Source organism: Phoenix dactylifera, chromosome 18, assembly GCF_051530095.1.
Source record: "Phoenix dactylifera cultivar Ajwa chromosome 18, Ajwa_hap1_PhDact_Kaust_v1.1, whole genome shotgun sequence".
Taxonomy (NCBI): domain Eukaryota; kingdom Viridiplantae; phylum Streptophyta; class Magnoliopsida; order Arecales; family Arecaceae; genus Phoenix; species Phoenix dactylifera.
The window spans coordinates 12618168-12641956 of NC_143207.1; the positions used below are offsets into that span (position 1 = coordinate 12618168).

Here is a 23789-nt window from a genome sequence, read left to right on the forward strand (position 1 = left end):
AAAGTTGCCAGTAGTGGTAGAAGGTATCTAAGCATGAAATAATTCATTAAACATATCAATTATCAACGCGAACTTGGACAATATTCAACAATACTGTATACCATCAGTAAAGAACATTTGGTCTCTCTTGCATCACGGTATAACATGTTTGATTGCAAAATATATTTTACAGCATCAATTAGATCACAGCAAAATTTATACATGAAAACGTACAGTGTTTCCAAAAAAAAAAATTATTGTTGCTGATTTTGATATCCATGGAATAGAGGTGTGCACAGACATGAAGTATGATCATCAGCTCCTAGCATGGTGATGAAGCGCCGGAAACAATGGATAAAGAAAAGGCCTCACCAGTTGTGCAACTGCGAGGCAATACTTTTCACCACTGGATGGTATTCTGTGTGCATGTATCTTTTGGCCTTGTCTGAACCAGGTTGCTCGAGCCATTCATCATACAAGCTCTTTACAACAGGATTATCAAAAGGGTTGGCAACTAAGACCTGTTATACATATATAACAAAGCATAATTACAGCATGCCAATTACAAGGGACTCCTCTTTCTTTCTTATTTTCTTTATATATGTAGGAAATGTTAGACCCAGGTCTAATCACCTTCATTAAGAGAAGTAACTATACTGTAAAAAATGGCTGAAATCAAGCATTTCAAACAAATTTAACATATTAAAAGGTCTAATCACTCAGTCCAGCAGTAATTTATTTTTGTAGGCGATCAGAAGGCACGCTTCGGATCTTCATTTCATAGTTGGAAGGTTCAGGCATAGAAAAACCACCAGAATTTAAGTTCCAGTCATCATCTATATGCATCATGGGTTAAAGAACTATGTTGGCATGCAACGAATACAGGCTTAAATCAGAGGTAGCAATAAATACGATTATAACCAGCTGACATTTGTTGTGAAGGAAAAGTGACGGTCGCATGTGTGCCTGGGAAAGAGATAGAGATAGAGATAGAGAGAGAGAGAGAGAGAGAGAGAGAGATAGAGAGAGAGAGAGAGAGAGAGAGAGAGAGAGAGATTGTAGTTATTAACATATGATCAAAAAGACCATTGGAATTTTGAGTGCAGCTAGCAGATAACTCTCTCATACATACTTCAACTGATAAGAGTTCCATAAGCCACTTGCATTGTGGGGACCATGTTAAATCGTTTAAAATTAGTAGCAATAACAAACTGAACACAAGCAAGCAGGGGCAGGCTCAACCTCCGCTCAAAATTTAATGCAACAGTTCCAGCTCAGACTGAACTGGGACTACCCAACTCCAGAATAAATGTCAACTCAACTCAAGCTTGGAATGAGAGTTGAGAGAACAGGAACATTCAAGATGGAAAATGGAGAGAGAAGAACAAGGATGAGGGTTGGGCACTAGGTCTAAAAATGGATCGGATATTATCCAACTACATCCATTATATCTGGTTCAGAGATGATTGGGATAGGAATATTTGAATCAGATCCGGATTCGGATACCCATTCATGAATTTTGCTGAATACAGATCTGGATCCAGATTTTGAATTTTTTCTGGATTGGATCTGGATATCAAGAAAAAGGAATTACCTAAAATACCGCTCTTAGTAAGAACCAAAGTTTTTTGAGTTAGCCGCCAACTACCCAAAACAATATTTGTTCTTTCTCTATATTGACTTTTCATTTTACTACTTTAAAAAATTGTTCACATTATAAAAATAGCATTTTTCATATTTATTTATTATCATTTTAAAAAATCAATCTTTCCCTATAATAAAAAAATATTTCATTTTTTCCCTTATGATATTTTGAAAAATTTTAAAATATTTAAAATTATCAATACATATAATATATACTACATCTATACATAATCTTTTACATGTTCTCTATAAAATAGATAATGCTTGATTATTTTTATATTGCATATATTTTTTTCAAAAATTAATTTCTAATATATTTTTAATACAAATCTAATTGGATCAATATTCCAGGCAGTCTCCGTGAAAATTTAATAACTAGAATTTAGACTCTTAACCAAGAAATACTGAACCGGCCCGTACCGGCCGGTTCATCCCGTACCGGCCGGTTCATCCCATACCGAACCGATTCGGTCTATGACCGGTCTAGTTCGGCATTAAAAAAGGTACCAGCTCGTACTGGGCCGAACCGTACTAGTTTGTACCAGTCTGAACTGGTACCAAACCGGTCCGGCAGCCGACCAGTACACCTACCGATACCAGTTCGGTGATTCTTGCTCTTAACTAATTAGTTGTGCATCATGTACAACTGCTATTTTAGATTTCATACCTATCTTTTACGACTGTCGTTTCTATTGATTTTCATTATTTAAATCTACTTAAAATTTGATTTACATCCAAAAAAATATCCAACTTATATCTATATTAGTATAGAGAATATATACAATATAACTACCTGACTTATATCCATATCCTTTTAGAACAAATATGGATATGGTAAATATCTGATTCATATTCGTTGAAAAATATGGATACGGATATGGATCATACATTCCGATCTATAACCGATCCATTTTTAGTCCTACTGCGCACCAACAAAGGTCCTATTCTGGAGGAGCTGTTGGCAGTAGAGCTTTTAGAAGTAGAGCTTTTGAAAGTAGAGTTTTCTGAAGTAGAATTTTTATAAAAAGTTGTTTACTGTTTGGTAACTACATTTCTAAAGTGCTGGCACTTTAACATGTGTTTGGTAAACAAACTGAGAAAGTACTTTTGGTATGACAGAATGACCATAAAAGATATTACATAGTATTATACAACAGAGCATAATAAAATATTATATGTATCAATACATAAATATACGATATAGTATAATATTACTAGAATGTAATATAATATTTATAAAATAGTAATATAATATTGTATACTATAACATAATAATTTAATATAATATTAAATTATTTAACATAACATATCAATGCATTATAATATAATGTAATATAATATTATATTTATAGTATAATGTAATAATAAAGGTATAAAATATTATAATTATTAGCGTAAATTAATTTTTCATAATATAACATAATATTAAATTATTTAGCATAATATATTAATGTATTATGATATAATGTAATATAGTATTATATTTATAGTATAATACAATAATAAAGGTATAAACTATTATAATTATTAGTGTAAATTAATTTTTCATCCTCCTAATAACTATTTATCTCTGTAATAAATTTTCTAGCAGATTTTCAGAATTATAAAGAGACATTTTGTGTAATTGTTATATTTTATCACGGATATTTTGCTCAAAAAAATAGCTTTCCAACCGAGCCTACAAGAACTTTTTCGGAAAGCTCCAAAATGGAGCTTCTTCCGAAAAGCTGTTTTTAGCTTTCTGGAAAAGCTAAAACAGCTTTTCGAAATTTTTACCAAACACTCCTATTTCATCTAAAAGTGCTTTTGGAGAGCCAGAAAGTGCTTTTTGGCCCTCCAAAAGCTCCTCCGAACAGGGCCAAAGTCATCAAGTCCACCGTGGCCAGCATATCTTCTGCAATAAGCCTTCAATAAGTCGAAGAGATAAGGCCATGGTATTTGGAGGGTGATGACAGTGAGTCTTTGAGCAAGAGAGAAAGGATGGTAGGAGGGATGTCTCAATTTGGATAGAACCAAAGAGGACATATGCAATGGAGAGGAGAATGGTAAAGGCAGCAGCTATGACATCATATTAAAGGTGGGCTTCCTCCACATGCCCCCGAAAGTGAGCAATTAATTCACAATTTAATGGTGCCAATCCTTACATGTATTTAAATCATTGGATTAAGGTACAATGGTTGTACACTTGTATATCGCTTTCAGATAAATCTTATCAATATTTAACAAGAATTTAAACAATTTTTATTTACAAGTAACTAGTAAGTGGTATAACATAATATCTTTTATAAATTTATAACTCGAGCTATATACAGCTGAAAACAAGCAAGCTAGGCTGGCTTGTTTTCAGATCATTTATTTTCAAACTCCAAATTGTTGTTAGTGTTTGACTTGCTTCCTAATTAAACGAGTCAATGACATGTTAAATATTCAGTTCAAAACAAATTGGTCACAAATAGCTAGTTCTTGTAATGGTATAGAAATATTAACTAGAAAGTTAGAGATAAATCAGAAGAACAGTAAGGGATTAGAAAACTAAAACAAAAAATAAATTACATTTCAAAAGAAACATATTACCTAATCACACTATAATTTCAATTGGACATGCACTAAATATTAACACTTTGATACAAAATTTAATGACCACCATCCCAATCAAAGACAATGTTGATCAAATATGTTTCATCAACTAAAATATTTGCAAATCTCTAACCTAAGCATCGAGTCAAAGTTGGTTCAAATATCAAAAATACTAATTATACCAGTATGCCAAACTACATAATAAAACATACAAATTGACAATCCACACCATCGATAATTATCTAGCATCTTGAAACATGGATAGATCATAATTTACTAGACTCTGATGCTTAGACCATAGCACAAAATCATACCATACTGTTAATTCATCCATTTCTTTACCCATTTAGTGTCATATATTGGAGAATAGAAAAATGTATGATAGAAATTTTGGTGGTACAAATTATGATCAATGGTATGGATATCCAATTTGGAAAGCCCACCAAAAGTGAAAATTGAATCATTAAATATTTTATTAGGATATTAAGTTGGAATTGGCAAGACAGGTTTTTGTATAAGATACATTTTTTAGACTAATAAAGTTCATTTATTTTATTCGTGTAAATATTTAGGAAAATTATGAAGCATGGGATGTCTTTTTGTTACCTACGATACCTATGATCCATAGGAAGAATATAGGAGACAGTTGATTAATTGATCAACTGAAAGAGAGCATGGGATGAGGTTGTGAGACTTATGTATATGGTTGCTGATAGTCAATAATGACCATTAGATGGTGGCAACTTTTCTCGGTAGTCGAAGTGGATACTCCATGTCAACACCTGGTTATCACATCACATTGTTTGGCTAGTTTGAGAACATGTCTAATTGAAACGACATTGTCAAGAGTGAAAATAATCTCCTCATAGCCTTTCCATATCCTTTCACCTAAGGAATCCATGTGAACCAGCATGAGTTAAGTCACCAGACTACGCAAGCCACGTTGTGAGTTTGTGTATGGTGGCTTCTTGGGTGTACAAGGTTTTTATTAAGGTCATGTGAGATGCCCAACAAGGGATCTATTACATGCAAGGGGGGAATAACTTATTCGGTCAAAGATTGCAAGAATAAATCAACCGATTGTTTGCCAAAAGTGTTTTGATTATAGTTTATTTTGCATATAAATCAGACATTGTACCTCAAATATTTTTAAGAAATTATTTCTCCAATATTTCATCGATTTATAAGCCCAGTAGATGCTTGTTGGTGATGGGTTCAACAATTGATGTTTTTCCCTGAGGACCAACCTGAGTTATTGGTTATAACGGAATGACAAAGTTGCTAATGAATGTGCTATTACATGGAGGATTATATCTCACTTGGGGAACGTCGCACCACTATATTCCCAGGTGACTTAGCATGTTACATGTTAGGGTCATATGTGATCTGATAGGTCCAATTAATCGTGTTGATTAATCATACAGCTAGTGCCCTTTGATTAGAATCCCAAAATGTGGCCTACTAGTGCAGCTCCATGTACTCTATAGTTGATTCAGCTTACTACGAAATCGCGCATGCAACTTGATGAGATCCTTAGTTGTGCACATAGATCCAGCCTAATCAATTTAATCTTGCAGAAATTGTAGGATTAGCTCAATTGATTAATTGGACTGCTAGATGAGAATAATTGAGTTCACAAGACATAAGATATTCGTTGGGTTTTGTCATTGCACAGATCCATATTACTGAGTGTTTTGGGCCCTATATTGGTTTTAGAAATCAACAGGCCCATGATTTATTTAATTCAACGGTTTAGCGGGCTTTTAGTGGAGCCACGCCCAATAATTTTCTCTTAGTTGGACTGAAGAGAGAGTGGGGTTGTCTTACTAATGTGAGTGACTTATGTAATTCCTCTCCTAGTAAGAGAATGAAATACATGAAAAAGGGAGGGGGCACCATCTTTTGTGGGGCATGCATCCCCTTAATTCCTCTCCTAGTATGAGGAGAGGGGGATTAAGAAAGGACAGCACCCCTCCCTCTTCTATAAAAAAGGAGAAGGGGCTGGTCATATGATAAGACGAATTGAAAATTTTAAAAAAAACCCTCTATTCTCTCTGGAACTCTCTCGAATTCTCTCCCAAGTTTGTGTGACGACATAAAGATTTGAAGAAACTCTCTCAAAGCACTTCCAAGTGGATCCGAGTGGGACTTAGCATAGGTACAAGGGTTGGAGATTGTGCCTCAACATCAGTTAAGAGTGCAACTACAAGATCCGTCTCAACAATTTGCAAATTTCAACTATTTGTGTAAGGTATATTTCTACATTGCATGATTAATTGAGAATTGATATAAATTTTTTTGCATGCACCATATTGATATTGTAGCATGGCAATCATTTTCCGCTACATTTTTCCCATATGCCATGCTTTCACTTTAATGCATTAGTTCCTTCTATGAGTTTAATCCCAAAACAGTTCATTCTTTTCACAAAAAGGCAATTGACAATTGACACATACCATGCATACTATCAACTATAGTATCGGGAGGCTTATCAGAACAGTAACAAACACTATATGAACAGCAGGGATGGGGCAATATCCAAGGTATCAGACACTCTACTTCGGATTGGAGGCGAGTTGTATGATTTTACTCGAACTCATGGTTCTATTATGCATAATATGTCTGCTAAGTAATGTTTCACTCATAGTTGTTGGTATTTCTTTATTATTGAAACCACACGTGTCAATACCAGTACTAATGCCATACACCAGTCTAAACAACTCAAAAACCACTTAAACATGGAAAAAACGAACAAATATTCAATAAAAAGTTGTTTAAGCTAATCAACTTGAAAAATTGAAAAAGAAAAAAGAAAAAAAAAGAAAACTGTCCCTATACAATACCAAGATGCAGGACCATCCAACAATCGGGAAGGTCCCGATACCATATCAATGCAGTGATATTAGAGTATGGCCTTTGGCACTAGTATATCAATCTTTGAGTAAATCAAGCTTAAATTGACTTATTGAATATTGATTTGGTGTAGTTTGAAATCAACTTGGATCTATAATCAACTTAAATTTAGTTATTTTTTTCAAAAATAGCACCAGTTCTTAAATATTTTGTCCACTACTATGCTACTTTGAAATGTCAACTTGGATCTATAATCAACTTAAATTTAGGTTTTTTTCCAAAAATAGCATCGCATCTTAAATATTTTGTCCACTACTATACTACTTTGAAATAGCCCTTCAACAGTCCTTCCCCATCTCCCATAACTACAGTGGTCATGGTAAATATTTCATATGTTCATCCAGCATGTGCATATCCACACTAAAAGAATATTATTTTCATTGGCGGAAGTAGCTACAAGCAATGACAATGGAGAAATAAAATGGATATCAAGAAAACAACCAATAAGCAAATTCATTGTACAAAAACCAAAACATGTTCAGAAGCATCTATAGCATCATATTTGCTTAAAAAATATATAAATGGAAGGCAAGAGTATAAGCAATCATAAAAGGATAAGCATTGCCATCATTCCTACAAAGTAAGAGCACTTTGGGATGAAGACTTACATCTTGCTTATACACATTTTCCAACAGTGGAATCAGATCTTTGGCAGACTGATCTATCTTTGGTTTTATTTGACCTCCCCCATTCAGGCAGCCTTAAAAAACAAAGGAAAGAAAAACCACAGACAATAATACTTGCTACATTACTTCCATTCCTCAAAAAGGACAGAAAAAAGGGGAAAAGGTAGCTTATAGTGTGTAGCTTGTAGTGTGATTTTACCTGAAGGGCATGCCATAACTTCAAGAAAGTGATAGTCACATTTCCCAATCTTAATTTTCCTTACAATGTTCTGCAGGTTTCGGAATCCATAGCAAAGTGCAAATTTCAATACAGTTTTACCTTCCACCTGCAAATAGCATAACTCAATTGGCATTAAGCAAGAACTTGTAAATATAAATTTTTATCATATTCAGGCAATATGATAGTCAGTCCTTACTTCTAAGGACACCTCCCTGAAGTCTGAATTGCGCACACTCCTGAACTCAAGTGGTTCCTCAATTTCTTTCCCAAAGAGTGTTTTAGCAGCATGGCGAAAAACTGTTTCTGCATACCCTCCAGAGCCACCAGAAACCCCATAAAGATGCCCTTCTTCATCAACATTTGTTAACCTATTGTACAAATTACTGCAGTTTATTATATCCATTTGACTGTTAAGCACCATCCTCATTAATGTCAGGAACTCTTGCAGTACAGGATTAGTGTTTCTAGAATGCATGACGAGTTTTAATATCTTTAATGTGAGCAAGGGTCTAGAATTTACATAAATGTGCTAATGAGTTATTACAAAAGTTGGCAGTGTATGCTACAGAGATATATGCTTCAATTAAAGATCTACAAAAATCCATTTTAGCAACAAATGAGCAATCAGCTGAAGTGGTTCAGTAGATGATCACAGAAGCAGCTTTCTACAGAAAATTGTCTAATATATATACACTAATAATACCAGAAAAGGCATCAAGAGCATTCAGGAGCATACAAGAGCCTTACAGTCTATCCAGAGGAGCTTCTTCCAAAGCCTTGAAATCGATTGATTTTGACTGATGCAATGAGAAGCGCATTATGTTAAGAAATCATAATAAATCCTATACTTCAGTAAAAGAAGATTTAGAAAGATTATAATTACCTGTATTAAGTCTAACATTTCTCCTGATGTCAACACTGAGTCTACCTCTGCGATCTTCATCTCAGAACCATCATGACCATTTTCTCCATAATTCATTGAAAATAAAAAATCATCCCTAGCAGCTTCAAGCTTTTTATCATAACAAGGCATAACTGTCACATGATAGACTTTGTCCGGCCTGCATTACATAAGTTGTATCAAGTGAAAGAGAAGTAAACAAACGAATGGAAACACCGTTATATTGTCACATGAAAATATCAAGGTTTTAAGTATCGGTTTTGGCACCTGTACTGACACCTGACTGGTACAAGCCAAACCAGGTGGTGCATTGCTTGATACAACCACTCGGTATGGGTGGTAGCCTACAGGCTACCGGTCACCTACCAGTCCACTATAAATTATGCCCACTATAACCACCATGGTCCGGACTAAAATCATAGAACAATATAATACAACCAAAATATTTTACAACATTTGTCAATTATAAAAGAACCACAAGCTCCAAAATAACGACCCTAGATAGGATTGTTGCAAGGCGACATGTTCCAGATTGGACAGAATCATCGAAATGTAACTTAAAAAAAAATCGCACATATGATAGTTATAACCTTTGTCTTTTCAATATACAACAAGGAAAAAGTTGGACTTGAACTAATTATGCTTACATCTAATTAAGTATGCTGTAAATCTTATAATATGTAAAGGAGCTGAAATGACAGGTTTTAAGATGTCATATATGTTGATACGTGGACAGAAGAAGAAGACTGTTTACCAAAATTTGGCTCTTTCACAAACAATCTGTGCCTCGGATATGAATTAGGTCTACAAATCAAAATTAGCCTATTTCTTTCTTTATTACTCTCTAAACTCCTGCCAAATCCAAGGGAACAATGGGGAGCTTCACCATGTCTGCATGCACTTAAAATGCCTAAACAAGGAAATGGACTTCTCAACCTTCCAACTTTAAGTTACATTCATAGCAAGATTAAAATATCTTGATAAGAAGACAAGCCATTATCTAAAAATAGAGTAAATAAAAAGCGTACGTGAGACCCATTTGTTGGACGACATGATGCTTGATAGCAGTCCCAATTGCTTGTTGAGGACTCTTCACTGATGAAATATAAGGTAAGATATAAGATCCAAGTGTCTTCTCAGCATAACATATCCAACCTGCATGCAGGAAATACTATTTGATTATTCAATGGTATACACATGATATATATAGAGTAAACACATGAAACACACACATATAGATAGATAGATAGAGAGAGAGAGAGAGAGAGAGAGAGAGAGATTGACTTGGCGACACTCAAGTGGATCTCCACTAGATCCAGTTAGGTGATGATAGAGTTTCCACATCGATGGTCCACGTTGTTGGATGTGATCTAATATCTCTAAACCGCTTACCCACAAAAAATCATGTAATTTAGAGGTCTCCAAATTGCATGATTTTTTACATGACTTTTGGCATGCAAGCATTTTGGGTCAATCACTCTAGTAGCAATATTTTGTTTGATTGTTAGCAATAGTTTGACAATTATGATTTTTGGAAAAAGAGGGTTCTTTAAACACCCAAAGTGGTTCTACTTGTTCAATAGAGAACGGAAAAGAGAAAGAAAGTATGATAACTACAGCCAAATTCCTTTACTGTTGACCAAGTTCATTCAATTGACAAAAGTCTAAAAAAGCACAAGCCTAAAAGACAAAAGAAGATATGAGAGGCACTAATAGAAAAAAATGAAAACAATTAATTACAGTTAGCCTGCAGACTGCCGATGAATTGACTTGGTAGCATGGTCAGTCTTCTTGGTTTCACTGCTGTGCACTTCTCCTATTGTACAGTAGATTCTTGATGTCCACATTATGATTTTGTTTTTTTCCATTTTTTAAGGGTGCTACGTTGCCATCCTTTCGTTCAAGCAGATCATAGTCTTATATATATCCATCAAATACAAGCAACATCCAACCTTTCCCAAAACCAATGATTAGTGTCAGCTTTGTATCCATCCTAGCTTACAAAAGATTGTTCTACTAACTGATCTACCTGCAAAAGTTACTGAATAATATCAAAATACAGATGCATTGAACAACTCCTGATGAAGAAAATGCTTTGATGCTAATGGAACTATGGAAAAGATAAATGATCAAACTTAGAGCTGCAAAGCAATCAACAAAATACCCTGAAGGAACCGCTCGTAGCCCTGATGACCGAATTAATGGAACTATCATGCACTGGCCCAGTCTAATGAATAAGATGCTACAGACAAAGAATCCCAGCTCCGTCCATATCTAGTTAAACTTTTCGGACTCAGTCATTTTCCTACCAAGATGTTAAACAGATAGAGGCTAAGAATATAAATACTCAAATAAGATCATAACACTTCTCCACAATTACAATTACAACCTTAAAGGTAAAAGTTTAACACCCAACATGTCTGCCAACTTTTTCTTAAAATCAACTTACTTGGTGTTGAGTTCTAAAATTATCCATATTAACAAGAATGATGTTTTTGAATAGACACTTTACACACACTCCACCAATCAGTGTACTGTTGAAGTCTTTGCAAAGACAATTGCTTATTATGCATGCTAAAATGTGTGGGACTTGGATCAAATTTAACTTCAACCTGTTGTAATAAATAGGGAACAAGATTAACCAGATCTGGTGGTCAGAGCTTCTTTTTTACCTCCAATACGTTTACACACTTGACAACAACCATCCGTGCCACCACATAGTTCCAGCCAGTTGTGCCTTAATTGCTAACATAGTAAATATGGCTAACATGTTTTCTACAAGCAAAAAACTAAAGTAAATTAAGTGTGCAATTGACCATCTAGCAGGACAAATGTTTATGAGCAGAATATGCTTCTCTCATGATGGATAGCTCTTTGGCAGCTTTAAGGGTTTAGCAAAGAAACATTAAATACCAAACGAGGAGTCAGTGTTACAGAACCCTGCCTCCATCACAAGGTGATTGACTCAAAGTGTTGACGGATGATGGAACTCTATATTTAGCTGGTTGTAAAGTTGTTTGTAGCTTTTTAATCACAGTGATGCGAAGGGGGAAAAATCCGGACACTACTCTGACCCAATCTCATGAGCAGAGATAGACACATATAAATGATAGAAAGCCTGGCAGCCCATGAGGCTCTGGTGAGTTCCAGGTAGTACTTACACCAGATGGGGCTAGATCAGATTCAGATTTTTTTTTTCTTTTTTCCGGAGAGGGGAAGGTAGGTATCATAAAATACAAGGTCCTTTGCAGGAGATCTCTTCCAGCACAAATACAACTAGTACAACAGCAAGCTGCCTGGCAAATAGAGACCACACCATAAAGGAAGCTAAAGGTACGTAAGATAGATTTCTAGTTAGTCAAACATTCTTCAAAGTTGAAGAGATTGGATACTGCCAAGATCAATACTTTTCTTCAACTTCATATATAGATGAACAAAGTAAACAAACTAGACAAGCAGATCCAGAAGAACTGTTATCATGGGAACAAACCAAGACAAAATAGAATCCATCACTTAAGGATAAAAATGCCTAATGACACCACCATGCCCTTAATCAAGCTCAGTAAAAGAAGATCAAACACAAAGTTTGAAATGGTCAAAGAAATTTCCTTTCAACAGTAAGTTCGATCAGAACTAAGCAACCATAACCAAATCCCCTCATGTTTCTATATGTACTAAGAGTAGACTTATCAATAACTAATTGTTGTATATAAACTGAAAATTATAGAAAAATTATATGTAAGGTTGCCTCCCAAGACAAAAGACCCTAAATTCCTGGACTCCCCCTTGTGCATCTGTAGTATCCACTCTTTTATCCTCTCATCAAAATAAACAGGAAAGTTTGAGTTCCCTCCCTTTGAATGTGTAGCGTTTGTATCCCCTCTCCATGCACCCGCACTCAGTAACTTTCTGTCTCAGACAATCTCTTCCGATACCGTTTATCCTCTTCTCCCAGATGATATAGGATAACAAATTATTAATGGTTATTAGAAAGCAATTATTCACTAAATCCTGTAGCAAGGGGAGGACAAGGGAGATTGCACTGTCAGGTTCAAGAATGAGCATAATCTTGCTGTCCATCAAGTTTCTTCTGTTTTTCTTTTTTACTTGTGGATACATTGGTAGCAAAGCATCTCATTGTTGATGGATCCTTAATTGGAACCAAATCTGATAATTAAATAACTTCATATTTCGATCTAGCAATCCTTAATTGGTTCACACCATAAGCATTATTAACTTTGTATTCAGATATCACATGGATCCATTACAACCAAACCTGTTTAGTGTGCAATGTTCTCATATAACATAAGTTTATAATGTGAAGAAAAGGGGGTACCAACTACCTCAATAAAACTTTTTTATTTTCCAGGAAAATCAAAAAGAAAGGAAAATTTTACCAGGACATGCAGATGAAAGCATGGGAAAGATTGATCTATTTTCTCTGCCATCAGTCGAGGCATGCTGTTTGTACCGTGAAATAAATTCATTACATGATTCCATGAGGGATAAATCTCGACTGCAACTTGTATCAAACACGGCTTTAACTCCCAAAGACTTGAACAATGCAGTGAGCTTTCTGAGAACCTGTAAATTTATCTAAAAAATTAGCTTTATGACTGATAAGAAGAAAAATGCCACTATTACGTAGATAACTTGCAAAGGAAAGAGTGGCATTTAAGAAAGCTACCTCACCTTCTAAAAAAGACTAAGTTACACATTCGTAAATCTGCAAAGGTTGAAATATTCTGTCATTATTCTAACATATGAACTGAATAGTAGATCTTTTTTCTCCTGAATAAATCAGTACTTTGATTTTTTCCCCTTTGCTACAAAAATCTGTAGTACAGGTCTAATAGATATGTCTGAACCGGTACTTCAACCCTTGATTTAGGTACTTCAAGGGTACTTCAACCCTTGATTTAGGTCACAGTCTAGACAGGGTTCAATCTTTTTTATAATGATTTTCCTCAATGGAATCCAAATAAATGAATAAAACATGTGGAATTCAAAAAATTCACAAAAATTTAATTCCAGAAAGAGTTTTCCCGTTCTTAAGGACCCCATTACCACATCGCTCTCTCAAGATGAAATCTGAAACCAGAATGCCGAAGGTTGATGTTACTCATAGAGAATGAGGGTATTTTAGGAATTATACACTATCTTACTTAAAGAGCTGGAGGTGCCAGTTTACCTTTCCATCCAATTGACACAGGCCAATTAAGTGAAGCGGCTAGGCATGAGATGTTAGAGCCTACCTACCTAGCATCCCTTGACTTCCATCAGCATTAGTCAGATAAATTTAGAATGATTTTTCATGGTCAAATCACCATGGACTTCATCAGGAACAAGTGACATACTTGATCAAGTCACAACCCATAGTTGAGCTCTGAATACTTTTTTGGAGTCCCAAAATGATATATATGAAGAGCCTCTCGACCCAGATCACTGCCTTCATCAGTTGTAACTATCTTGAGGTCGCAATTTTAGTTTTTTAACCCTAGTGAATGAACAAAATCATAAATTATAATATGGAAATTGTAAAATCATGCTTCATAACTTGCAACAAATCAGTTCCTCAAGCAATTGAACTGAAGGTTAGTAGCAACCATCTAAGGAGACAGCACGATCACATAATCTTGCTCTTTATCTTCATTAGTTGTCCTCAAGAATTTTATAATTATGAAAATAATTCCTTATTAAAACTCAATCCTGGCGCCTTCTTGGAGCTACTATATTAATTTAATGAATCAATCTTCCTTCTCCCTTGGTCTTGGTACTTACACTGAAAATGTGCACTCTGCAGAACTCTTTCCATATACACTTTGCGGACAGTTGATTTTTTACGGATAATGATCACTTGGTGCCTTTGTTATGCTTTAATAAGATGCTTACCGAAATGAAACACAGAACAAAGGAATGACATGACGCTTGAAACACAAAGTACAATAAACTAAAGGGTAATAACCAAGAATAGGATTGCTACCTGAGCTGGCGAAAGACCAAAGTAAGCAGCTAATGATGCTCTTGATTGAGGGGAAACGGAAACAACAACAGCCTTCTCTGAATTGACTTGAGATAGAAACTCATCTAAACTTTGTTTCTCGAGCATAATGGTTTCTGCTGAAGTAATGCAACCACTGCAAAATCATAAATGGCTTATTCTAATTCACTAACCACACAAACTGCATGTTTATGTTACCACACAGAAGAAATTTTCAATTCCACATGAATTCGTGCATCAATATCTTACTGTATGCTATCAAAATTAGACAATCCAAAATATCAAAGCCAAGATCTGAGAATTCCGCAATTTGAGGAGGAGACACAAAAATTGCTACAAGAAAACAATATCATCATAGAGACTGCCAAGATGTGACAGTGCAATTTTTAATACAAGAAAACAATACTATCATAGTGACCGCCAAGATCTGATAGTGGAGCAATTTTTAAACACACATGTTAATTTATGTGATTTTTAACCAAATATCAGCATGCAAGTTCAAAAATAGAGGAAGACGAGAAAATTCTAATAACATCACAAACAAAGATGAGGCAACGTGTTGTATCCTAAACCACATATAATTATATCAATATCACGTTTTATGTGGCGTACGAAACTTTTAATTAAATCTCTTAATGTAATTGCAATTCTAATGTTATTTCCTTACAAAAACACTGTTTGTCTATGCAAAATCAGGTGTCACCGATCAACATTTACATCACCTCAGGTGACATACTCTTTCATCAAGCCCCACCAAAAAAATAACTGAAAGGAGGCACATAAACATTCATGAGCTTATTGACCCTCTCTTTGCCTCAAGCTGTAGGCAGCCTTAGCCACCTCAAACACCCTGCAACAGCCACCCCCCCCCCCCCCCCCCCCCAACACTCACCCTCTTTTTTCCTGCTCGGAATGCCTAACCTCCTGATAAAAATTTATTTGCTCCTCTTGCTTTTATAGAAACATAGAATCACCATAAGGGCATTATTGTAATTTACACATCTTGTAGGAAAGGGGCAGCAGACCCCAATTTTGTTTGGTTGGTTCTTCCAATATTTTTTTCCTGTTCTCTTCTCTTCTTGCCTTCTTTCATCCCTTCTTGTCTTCTTATCACATATACAAAGTTCTGATTACTGCAATATGGTATCAGAGCAGTGATTCAGATCTTGGGTTCTACTTCCTGTGCTTCCATTCTTTTTCTTCATTATCCTCATATTTAATAGCAAGAAAAGAAAGATTCCTTTGTGCTGATTATGAATTAGAAGAAGCCTTATTTTGAGTTGCTTTGGTTGAAGGAGCCAAGGAGAAGCCTCCAGGAGGGATAGTTAATGCAGATCTAGATCAAATCTACATTCCAGTAGGAATAGCTATGCATATCTACATTAGATCTTGACAGAGAGGGGAATTTTCTTGAGATCCAACTGAGAATAGATCTATACTGGCTGCAGGTACACTGATTCTAGTAAAACAAAAAAGTAAAACAGAAGGTCGTTTCTCAAGGTTACTTGTGGAGATCAGATTGGTGTTTCAGATTCAGAATGATAGCTTGCAGCCGCAGGTCTCGTATTTCCCTCTATTAATCCAGTCTTGAATTGAAGATGTCTACAATTAGCGAATCAAAAGTGAGTTCCAGAGACAGAAAAGCACCAAAGTTTGGGGTTTTGTTTCAGAACCCTAATCAGCTTATTACACCTACCAAAGTTTGGCTGTCAAACTTTTTATAATTCATCAGGGGTTGTGGGGGCCTATAATAGGTGCTACCAAGGAACCCGGGAAAAAACTGATGATGAGAGGTAACTCTTAGTGAGAAAAAGAGAACGCCCAAGTAATGTCTTGGCTGTTCAACTCCATGATGACTGTGGCTTTTCTAGATACAATATTCAAGATATGGAGTAAGATCAACTAATTCACAAAGAAAGAATACTGCCAAGGTTTATCATCTCGAGCAAGATGTAGCAAATTTCAGACAGGGAGAGATGTCAGTTTCAACTTATTATGCAACCCTTCAAGGTCCTTGGGAGGAACTAGTTTAACATTCACAACTGAATCAGAAAGATACTGCAGACGGTGAGATATGCCAGAAGCAGATTGAAGAGAGGACTTTTAAATTTTTGGCTGGCTTGAATATGGGTTTGAAGGAGTTAGAAGATTTGACAAGAAAAGAGAATGTTTTGAACTCTAGATCAAATTTTTTTCCTTAGTGAAGAGTGAAGAAAGAAAGATGAATCCTGATGCTTCTATTGCTGTCCTTGAACATTCTGCAATTCCTAAGGGAGGGAGCAAAAGACTTAAGTTCCAGAGAAAATTTGTATTACACTCACTATGGCAAGAAAAAAAAATGTAGAGAGCATTTGTTGAGAGAAATATCCTCATCTCAAGCATGGTATGGAGAAGGGACTTCAAGGAAGAAACCACAAGCCGCTACTGGTCATGTGTAGAGGGACATCCTGTAGACTCTTCCACTAATTCTCAGTCTCCTGCGAGATAGACTCTACTCTTTGTATCGGTACGGATCTCTCCTTTGATGAGGTAGTTAAACAACTTCTTACTCGCCTCAACGCTACTGCTTCCACTATGCTTGCTAAATAAGGTACATCTACTGCCTTAGTCTCTTGTCAGTTTTCCGCTAGTGCATCTTGAATAATTAACTCAGGAGCCAGTAATCATATGTGAATCCATGTTTTCCTCTTATTCCTTAGTATAGGATGAAAAAAGTTAGAATTGCTGATGGATCCCTTTCTACGGGTTTTGGAAATTGAAACATCAAAATCTGTAAAGTTGTTACCTTGTATTCAGTACTTAGAATTGCAAAGAGATCCCCTTCTACAGTTTTTGAAAAGGGGGGAACATTAAAATTAGAAAAGATATTACCTTACACTCGGTTCCTCATGTTCCTGCCTTTTATACCAATTTGCTTTTGGTTAGTCACCTTATTAAAAACTTGAATTGCATTGTAACCTTCTTTCCTACTCATTGTGTTTTCTAGGATCGACGAACGAAGAGAACAATTGAGCATGGTCATGAAGCTGGAGGGCTTTACATCCTTGATGGAGATGTCACCTCTGCTTTTCGATCCAGTACTAGTAGCTTTAGGGAAAAAGGATGCTATAGCCAAGGTTTTTATCTTTGGCATGGTAGACTATGACATTTGTCATTTAGTTCTTTGAAAATTTTATTGTTGTATTGTTTCTCATGAAAGTTTCAATGTCATGTTTGCCGGTAGGAAAAACAATGAAGATAAGTAAATTTTATTTCTTGTATTGTTTCTCATGAAAGTTTCAATGTCTTGTTTTCCAGTAGGCAAAACAATGAAGAACAACTTATCCTCCTTCAATAAATAAAGTTACTTGTTTTTTCAACCTGGTTCATTCAGATGTCTGCGCCCCTTCATGCATTGTTCAGTGGATCGCTATAGATATTTCATTAGCTTGATTGATTATTGGCAAGATATATCTGGATTTATATGACGAAAAGCAAGGATGAAGACCACATAGTGCTTAGAATTTTTGCAAGATAGTGCAAACACAATTTTGTAGAGAAATATAAGTCGTAAGGACAGAGAGCGAGAGAATACTTCGAAAGAACTCTGAACATATTTCTTGATGGTGAGGTCATGAGGATGTGATACATCAACCTTCCTGTGTCTCAACCCCTCAACAAGACAGTGTTGCAGGGAAAAAGAATAAACATTTATTAGAGACAGTAAGGGCATTGTTGTTTCAACACAAGCTGCCTGAGAAGTTGTGGTCGGATGTAGTGCTTACAGCAGCCCATGTGATTAACAGAATGTGATCTACGGTGTTGGACATGAAGACTCCATTATCTATTCTTGATCCCAATTTGTTTTCCTTTTCTCTTCATCCCGGGAGTTTTGCTTGCCTTTGTTCTATGAGTCTAAGTCATATTTTAATTCTCCTCAGAATCTTGGATGTAAGAGCATTTTTAATTCCTCCTGTTTCTATTTTATTATTTATCATTCATTTCATCCTGATCATACATCCTCTTCTCCTATTCTTGACAAGTCTAGTTATCAAAAGAAACTGAGGTTAAGTTAATCTTGATGACTTTATGCCTGCAACAGATAAGAATGAACCGAAAGAGGTGATTGTCTATCAAAGAAGGAATAAGAAGCCTGTTAGTTAATGATCAAGATCTGTCAAAATCCCCAGAGCTGGCTCCAGGAAAGTCTGATTTTTTCCTACTTCTTCAACACTCATATCCAGTGAAAATGTTACTTTTAGTGACTCCTCGGATTTAAATCTTCCCATTGTTGTTCATAGTGCTAGAGAATGTACTCAACATCCTATGCAGAGGTGCACATTTTAATGTTATTTCTCACCTTCCGGGTATTTTTAAAAATGAAAATTTTCTAAATTTTAATTTTTTAAAATATTATTATAGACATTCTAAGAGAGTGGTATTTTGAGAATTGGAAAGTTTTTAACACATAGACACACACACAAATATATGCATATGTGTGTGTATATAAAATCAAACTCTGCAACACTATACAAGCAAATAAGTACATTAAAAATCACCAAACTCATCAAGTCCATCGTCCACCAAAACCATAGTTGACTTGTAAGATATTTGTAAATTATCAAACTCTACAACACCAATACAAACAAAATAAATAATCCAAAATGGCACCATCTTATTTAGATAAGTCACCTTTGATTTTGAACCCATGCAATTGGTGGAGAAAATTTTGCAAAGAGGAGCAACTATTATGCCTTAGTCTATTTATTAGTGTTGGGAGATTTTCCCCAGCGAGAGAAGACTTCTTGCATGTTTTGGTAGATTCCATGCTTTCTCTTTATTTTCTATTTGATAAGGAGAGCCATGTAAATCTTATGATGCACACCATATTTCAAAGGAAGGTGCATCCAGTGGCTGGTTGTAATCCAATCAACATGAGCTGTTTATATCATTTTTTGATAAATAAACACCTGATTTAACTTAAATACTGTTCTTTATTCTCTTTTCCTACTCACTTGTTTAAGAGTAAATCAAAGGGGAGCATTTTACTACAAATATAGTGTAGTTATACTGTGATGTAAGCACAAAAGCATGCAAGACAAAAAAAGATATGGGAGAAGGTGCTGAAGAAAGAGAGAAGCCAGAGAGGGAGTTCAGAGATTTAGGAAAATTTGCATGGATGATTTATTGGAATTTTGAATTGAGATTAAGTAAACTCTCTCTCTTTCCTTTTTTTGATTAGATTGATATGAGCCAAAGATTTTAGACCTTAGAGTTAATTGGGTAATATTTTAGGAACTGGCTTTTATTGGAACAAAATTGAATGCAGGACCAATAATAGCGACAAACTTATTTAGAAGGGGGCTGCATCTCAATACACAAAAAATTCAGGGACTATGAGGAGCCATGCCCCCCCTCCTGCCTCTGAATGTATGGAAATTGTGTACACAAACAACCCCTATCCTGTCCAACAAACTTGGTATAATGATTTTATGACTTGTGAGAGGTGTAATCACTCGAACTTTTGTTCCTCAAGTATGAATTACAATAGCACAGTTGCACACTCATACATCATTCGCTTCTTAATCATTTTTCTTCACTTTTCGATATCTATTATAATAATGCCAAATAAACATCACAGCTACCCTGAAAATACCAACAGCTAAGAAAAGAAAAAAATTGTACCTGCATGCCAAGCAATCTTTCAGCGAAATCTTGACTGCTTCAGTTTGTGATGGTTTGCTTACAGCTTTGACTTTCTCCTGGTTCTGCAAACAATAACAAGGATAGTAAACTGGAGAACATAAGACCTTAAGATGCTCTTTCAAAAATACAAAAAAAAAAAAGAAAAAGAAACAAGCAAGCAATTGTTTGAACGATCTGAAGTAACTATTTGCAGATCTAATCATGGTGAGATGGATCCAGCAAATATCAACTTGCTCCAATGCTAAAAGTCAATCAAATAAGTAAAAATCTACGGTAATATGAGGTCAATTTCATGACACTACCATGCTATTGATTTCATTTAAGATAAAGACATCAAAAATTAAAGTTGTCTTCTAATCCCCTCCTTCTACTTGTATTCAAATATTCCTAAGATTCCCTCCTTTTATGGTGTTTCATCAAAAGTTATTCATTCCTTAACAAAATCATCTCTGATTTATTTTACAGATGTCCAGACATCAGTATGAATGTCAACCTAGGAAAGATACACTGGTGAATCTCAATATAAAAACAGGTTAAATTTCCAATAATCTGTTACCAAAAACAAATGTCATTGTTAGTAGGAATTGACTTGAATTTTCAAAATAAAATCTTGCAAAAATTAAAAACTGTCAACATGAAGCACTTGTCAAGTATTGAGTTGAAATAATTTTTCAAAGAATCCCCATATAACATAATGCTAACTACTACTATCAATCCACCAATAAGTTTTTTTTTTTTACACAAAAAAAAAAAATTGTTCCCGAAGACCAAAGCAAAAGTGCGAAAACCATTAAATATTAAATCCAGTTCTCGGGAAAAATATCAACTGCCAGAGAAAATTCAATCCACCGAGACCTAATTCTCTACTGCATAATTCAGAGTAACGACAAAGCATTAAAACCCTGGAATTCCTCAGAATCCATACAGAAATTAACGGATAAAAACAGTAAAAGCATCAAAATCGCATTTTTACTTCAAGACCGTGATTAATTCCAAAGGAAACTAATTTCGACCATGTACCTTTTCTTTTTCGTGCTTCGACTTCATCGCCTTGAGCGAAACGATGCAGTCCTGCGACGGCGCGATGAAGTCATTGAGATCAGCCAGCCGCAGCGCCGGCGAGAATTTCTCCGACATCTCAGCCTCCCGAATTCTTCCTTCCTGAATTCAAATCCGGAACTAAAACAATATCTAGAGCTAGGTTCAGGGCTTGGGTTAGGGTTTCGGGATTGGGGGAAGCGAACGAAGGCGAGAGACAGTAAAGAGAGACGAGGATAAACGCAAAGGCGGTTTTCGCGAAGTCTGTGGTGCCAAAATTCCTTCCCAGCGCGGGCCCTACCGCGCGGGCCAATTGCCAGCGGCGCATAAAGGCGGTCATCATGTCGGTTTGTTTGCCGACTCCACTAAACCTGGAACCAATCCAGGACTAATATATCTCAAGCCTACGTAGGAAATAATGCTATGGATCCCAACTACACCATGGTACCAAAAAGGAGCTCCTAGCCATTGGCTTGATAGATTGGTGAGTTGATGCGCTCGATTCAAAACAAGATGGGGTTGTATGTGAAGCACCAATTCCAATACGAATCACATTTTTCTTTCATAATCCTCTTAACAATTGAGACCAAATGTTAGGGTCCATTTTTGGGTTTTAGGTTATGAGGCTGGGAGTTTAGAGGCCTTTAGAGGGTGTTTCGCATCAGACGATCATCCCAAAATCAAGAGTAATATGAGTAGAGATGACAAATATGACGATGATCCCAAATTATCACTGTTTTTCAAATCATATTCTAATCCAGTAATGAAAATCCATCCTCGAGAATGGGCATTCAAGGTCATCCTTGAGGAGTGATCTTAGATTGAAATTTTGGAACAAAAATGACCCCAAGTCTAGCAAAAAAAAAAAAAAATGAAATTATCAATATACCATTAATATATTATGTCAATGTTATATATTATATATATTGGTATTACATATATCGTATTTATGATATATTATATTATAATATACTATAAATTATATTATTATTCAATTATATTTTTAAATTATAATAGAAATATATTTTTGCACTTTATGTTTATATTATGAAATTATTTAATATATTACTTCTATTTACCTTTTTTTAAACAAAATTAATATTAATATTAAAATAATAATATATTATAAGTATAAATAGAAATATTAATTCTATAATAACAATTAATATAATTTTATAGGATTAATAATTTATATGATTAATAAATATATTTTGATAGAATATACTAATAATAAATATATTAATAATTTAATATAATATATTTTTATATGATTACTAAATTTATTTTTGAGGAATATATTAGATGTAGTTTTGGTATTATATTGTCAGTGATTTTAGTTTCTATGGAATACCAAATAGGTTAGTTGTAGATATATATATATATATATATATATAGATATATATATATATATATATATATATATATATATATATATGTGTGTGTATGTATGTATGTATATGTATGTTTGTATGTATGTATATATATGTATGTATGTATATGTATGTATGTATGTATATATATATATGTGTATATATATATGTGTGTATGTGTGTGTGTGTGTATGTATGGATGTATGTATGTGTGTGTGTGTATATATATATATATATATGTATATGTATGTATGTATGTATATATGTATGTATATATGCATGTATGTGTGTATATATATGTATGTATGTATGTATGTATGTATATACACAAATGATGAAGATGACGATAATAGTGGTGATGGTGTAGTGATAGCGACAATAATGATGTCGAGTGATAAGATATTAGAGGCAACGAAGATGGTGATAGATGTGTGCTGAAGACAATGGTAGCGGTGGGGTGCTGGCGGCGAGGTGTGATGGCTATGGAGATTAATAATTCATACTTGGAATCACTTTTCTTGTTTAAATTGTTGAGCAGTGTGGGTTTTTCTATGAATTCATAACTAATTTATGGAGATAAATGCCGACCAATATAGTCCTGTTTTGGTATGTATTCTATCAATTGTATAGTATTTCCTGAATTTCTAAAGAAGCCTATAAGTCGATCTCTGTTTCCACCGTTTGTATTTGTTTGTTTCTGTTTTTTCCAACATTAGCAATTGCATGTACCAGCGAACATTAATATTTTGCATTACATCAACTATTGTTTTTCGTCCAAGAAGAGAGTATTATTGTAAGATAGGGGTTGTATCTATCTTGTCAAAGAAGGATTCTC

The 23789-nt window shown here is 34.9% G+C and overlaps 1 protein-coding gene across 3 annotated transcripts; it reads right to left on the reverse strand.

Moving 5' to 3' along the window:
- Positions 1-28: 28 nt before the first annotated feature.
- Positions 29-21951, reverse strand: NAR1 (ferredoxin hydrogenase). 3 transcript variants are annotated; one of them, XM_039118927.3, is made up of 11 exons: positions 21567-21951; positions 20526-20608; positions 14844-14997; positions 13258-13444; positions 9889-10015; positions 8843-9020; positions 8707-8756; positions 8156-8327; positions 7939-8065; positions 7722-7813; positions 29-500 (listed from the first exon to the last, which is right to left on the reverse strand). In XM_039118927.3, the coding sequence occupies exons 1-11, from the start codon at positions 21681-21683 to the stop codon at positions 348-350; spliced, it is 1440 nt and encodes a 479-aa protein (XP_038974855.1). In that variant the 5' UTR covers positions 21684-21951; the 3' UTR covers positions 29-347. The 3 variants fall into 3 exon arrangements, with proteins under 3 accessions (XP_038974855.1, XP_088570324.1, XP_088570325.1); XM_088714198.2 differs by having other exon boundaries at positions 8156-8342; XM_088714199.2 differs by having other exon boundaries at positions 8156-8342; positions 14844-14977; positions 21567-21828.
- Positions 21952-23789: the final 1838 nt, after the last annotated feature.

Bases quoted from the DNA above. Each gene is read 5' to 3' on its own strand.
- NAR1 (XM_088714198.2), bottom strand. From the start codon at position 21,683: ATGTCGGAGAAATTCTCGCCGGCGCTGCGGCTGGCTGATCTCAATGAC. The intron at 10,016-13,257 runs GTAAAATTTTCC...TCCTGCATGCAG, and splicing joins GCTTTCATCTGCATGTCCTG to GTTGGATATGTTATGCTGAG. The intron at 8,066-8,155 runs GTAAGGACTGAC...TGCTATTTGCAG, and splicing joins TCAGGGAGGTGTCCTTAGAA to GTGGAAGGTAAAACTGTATT.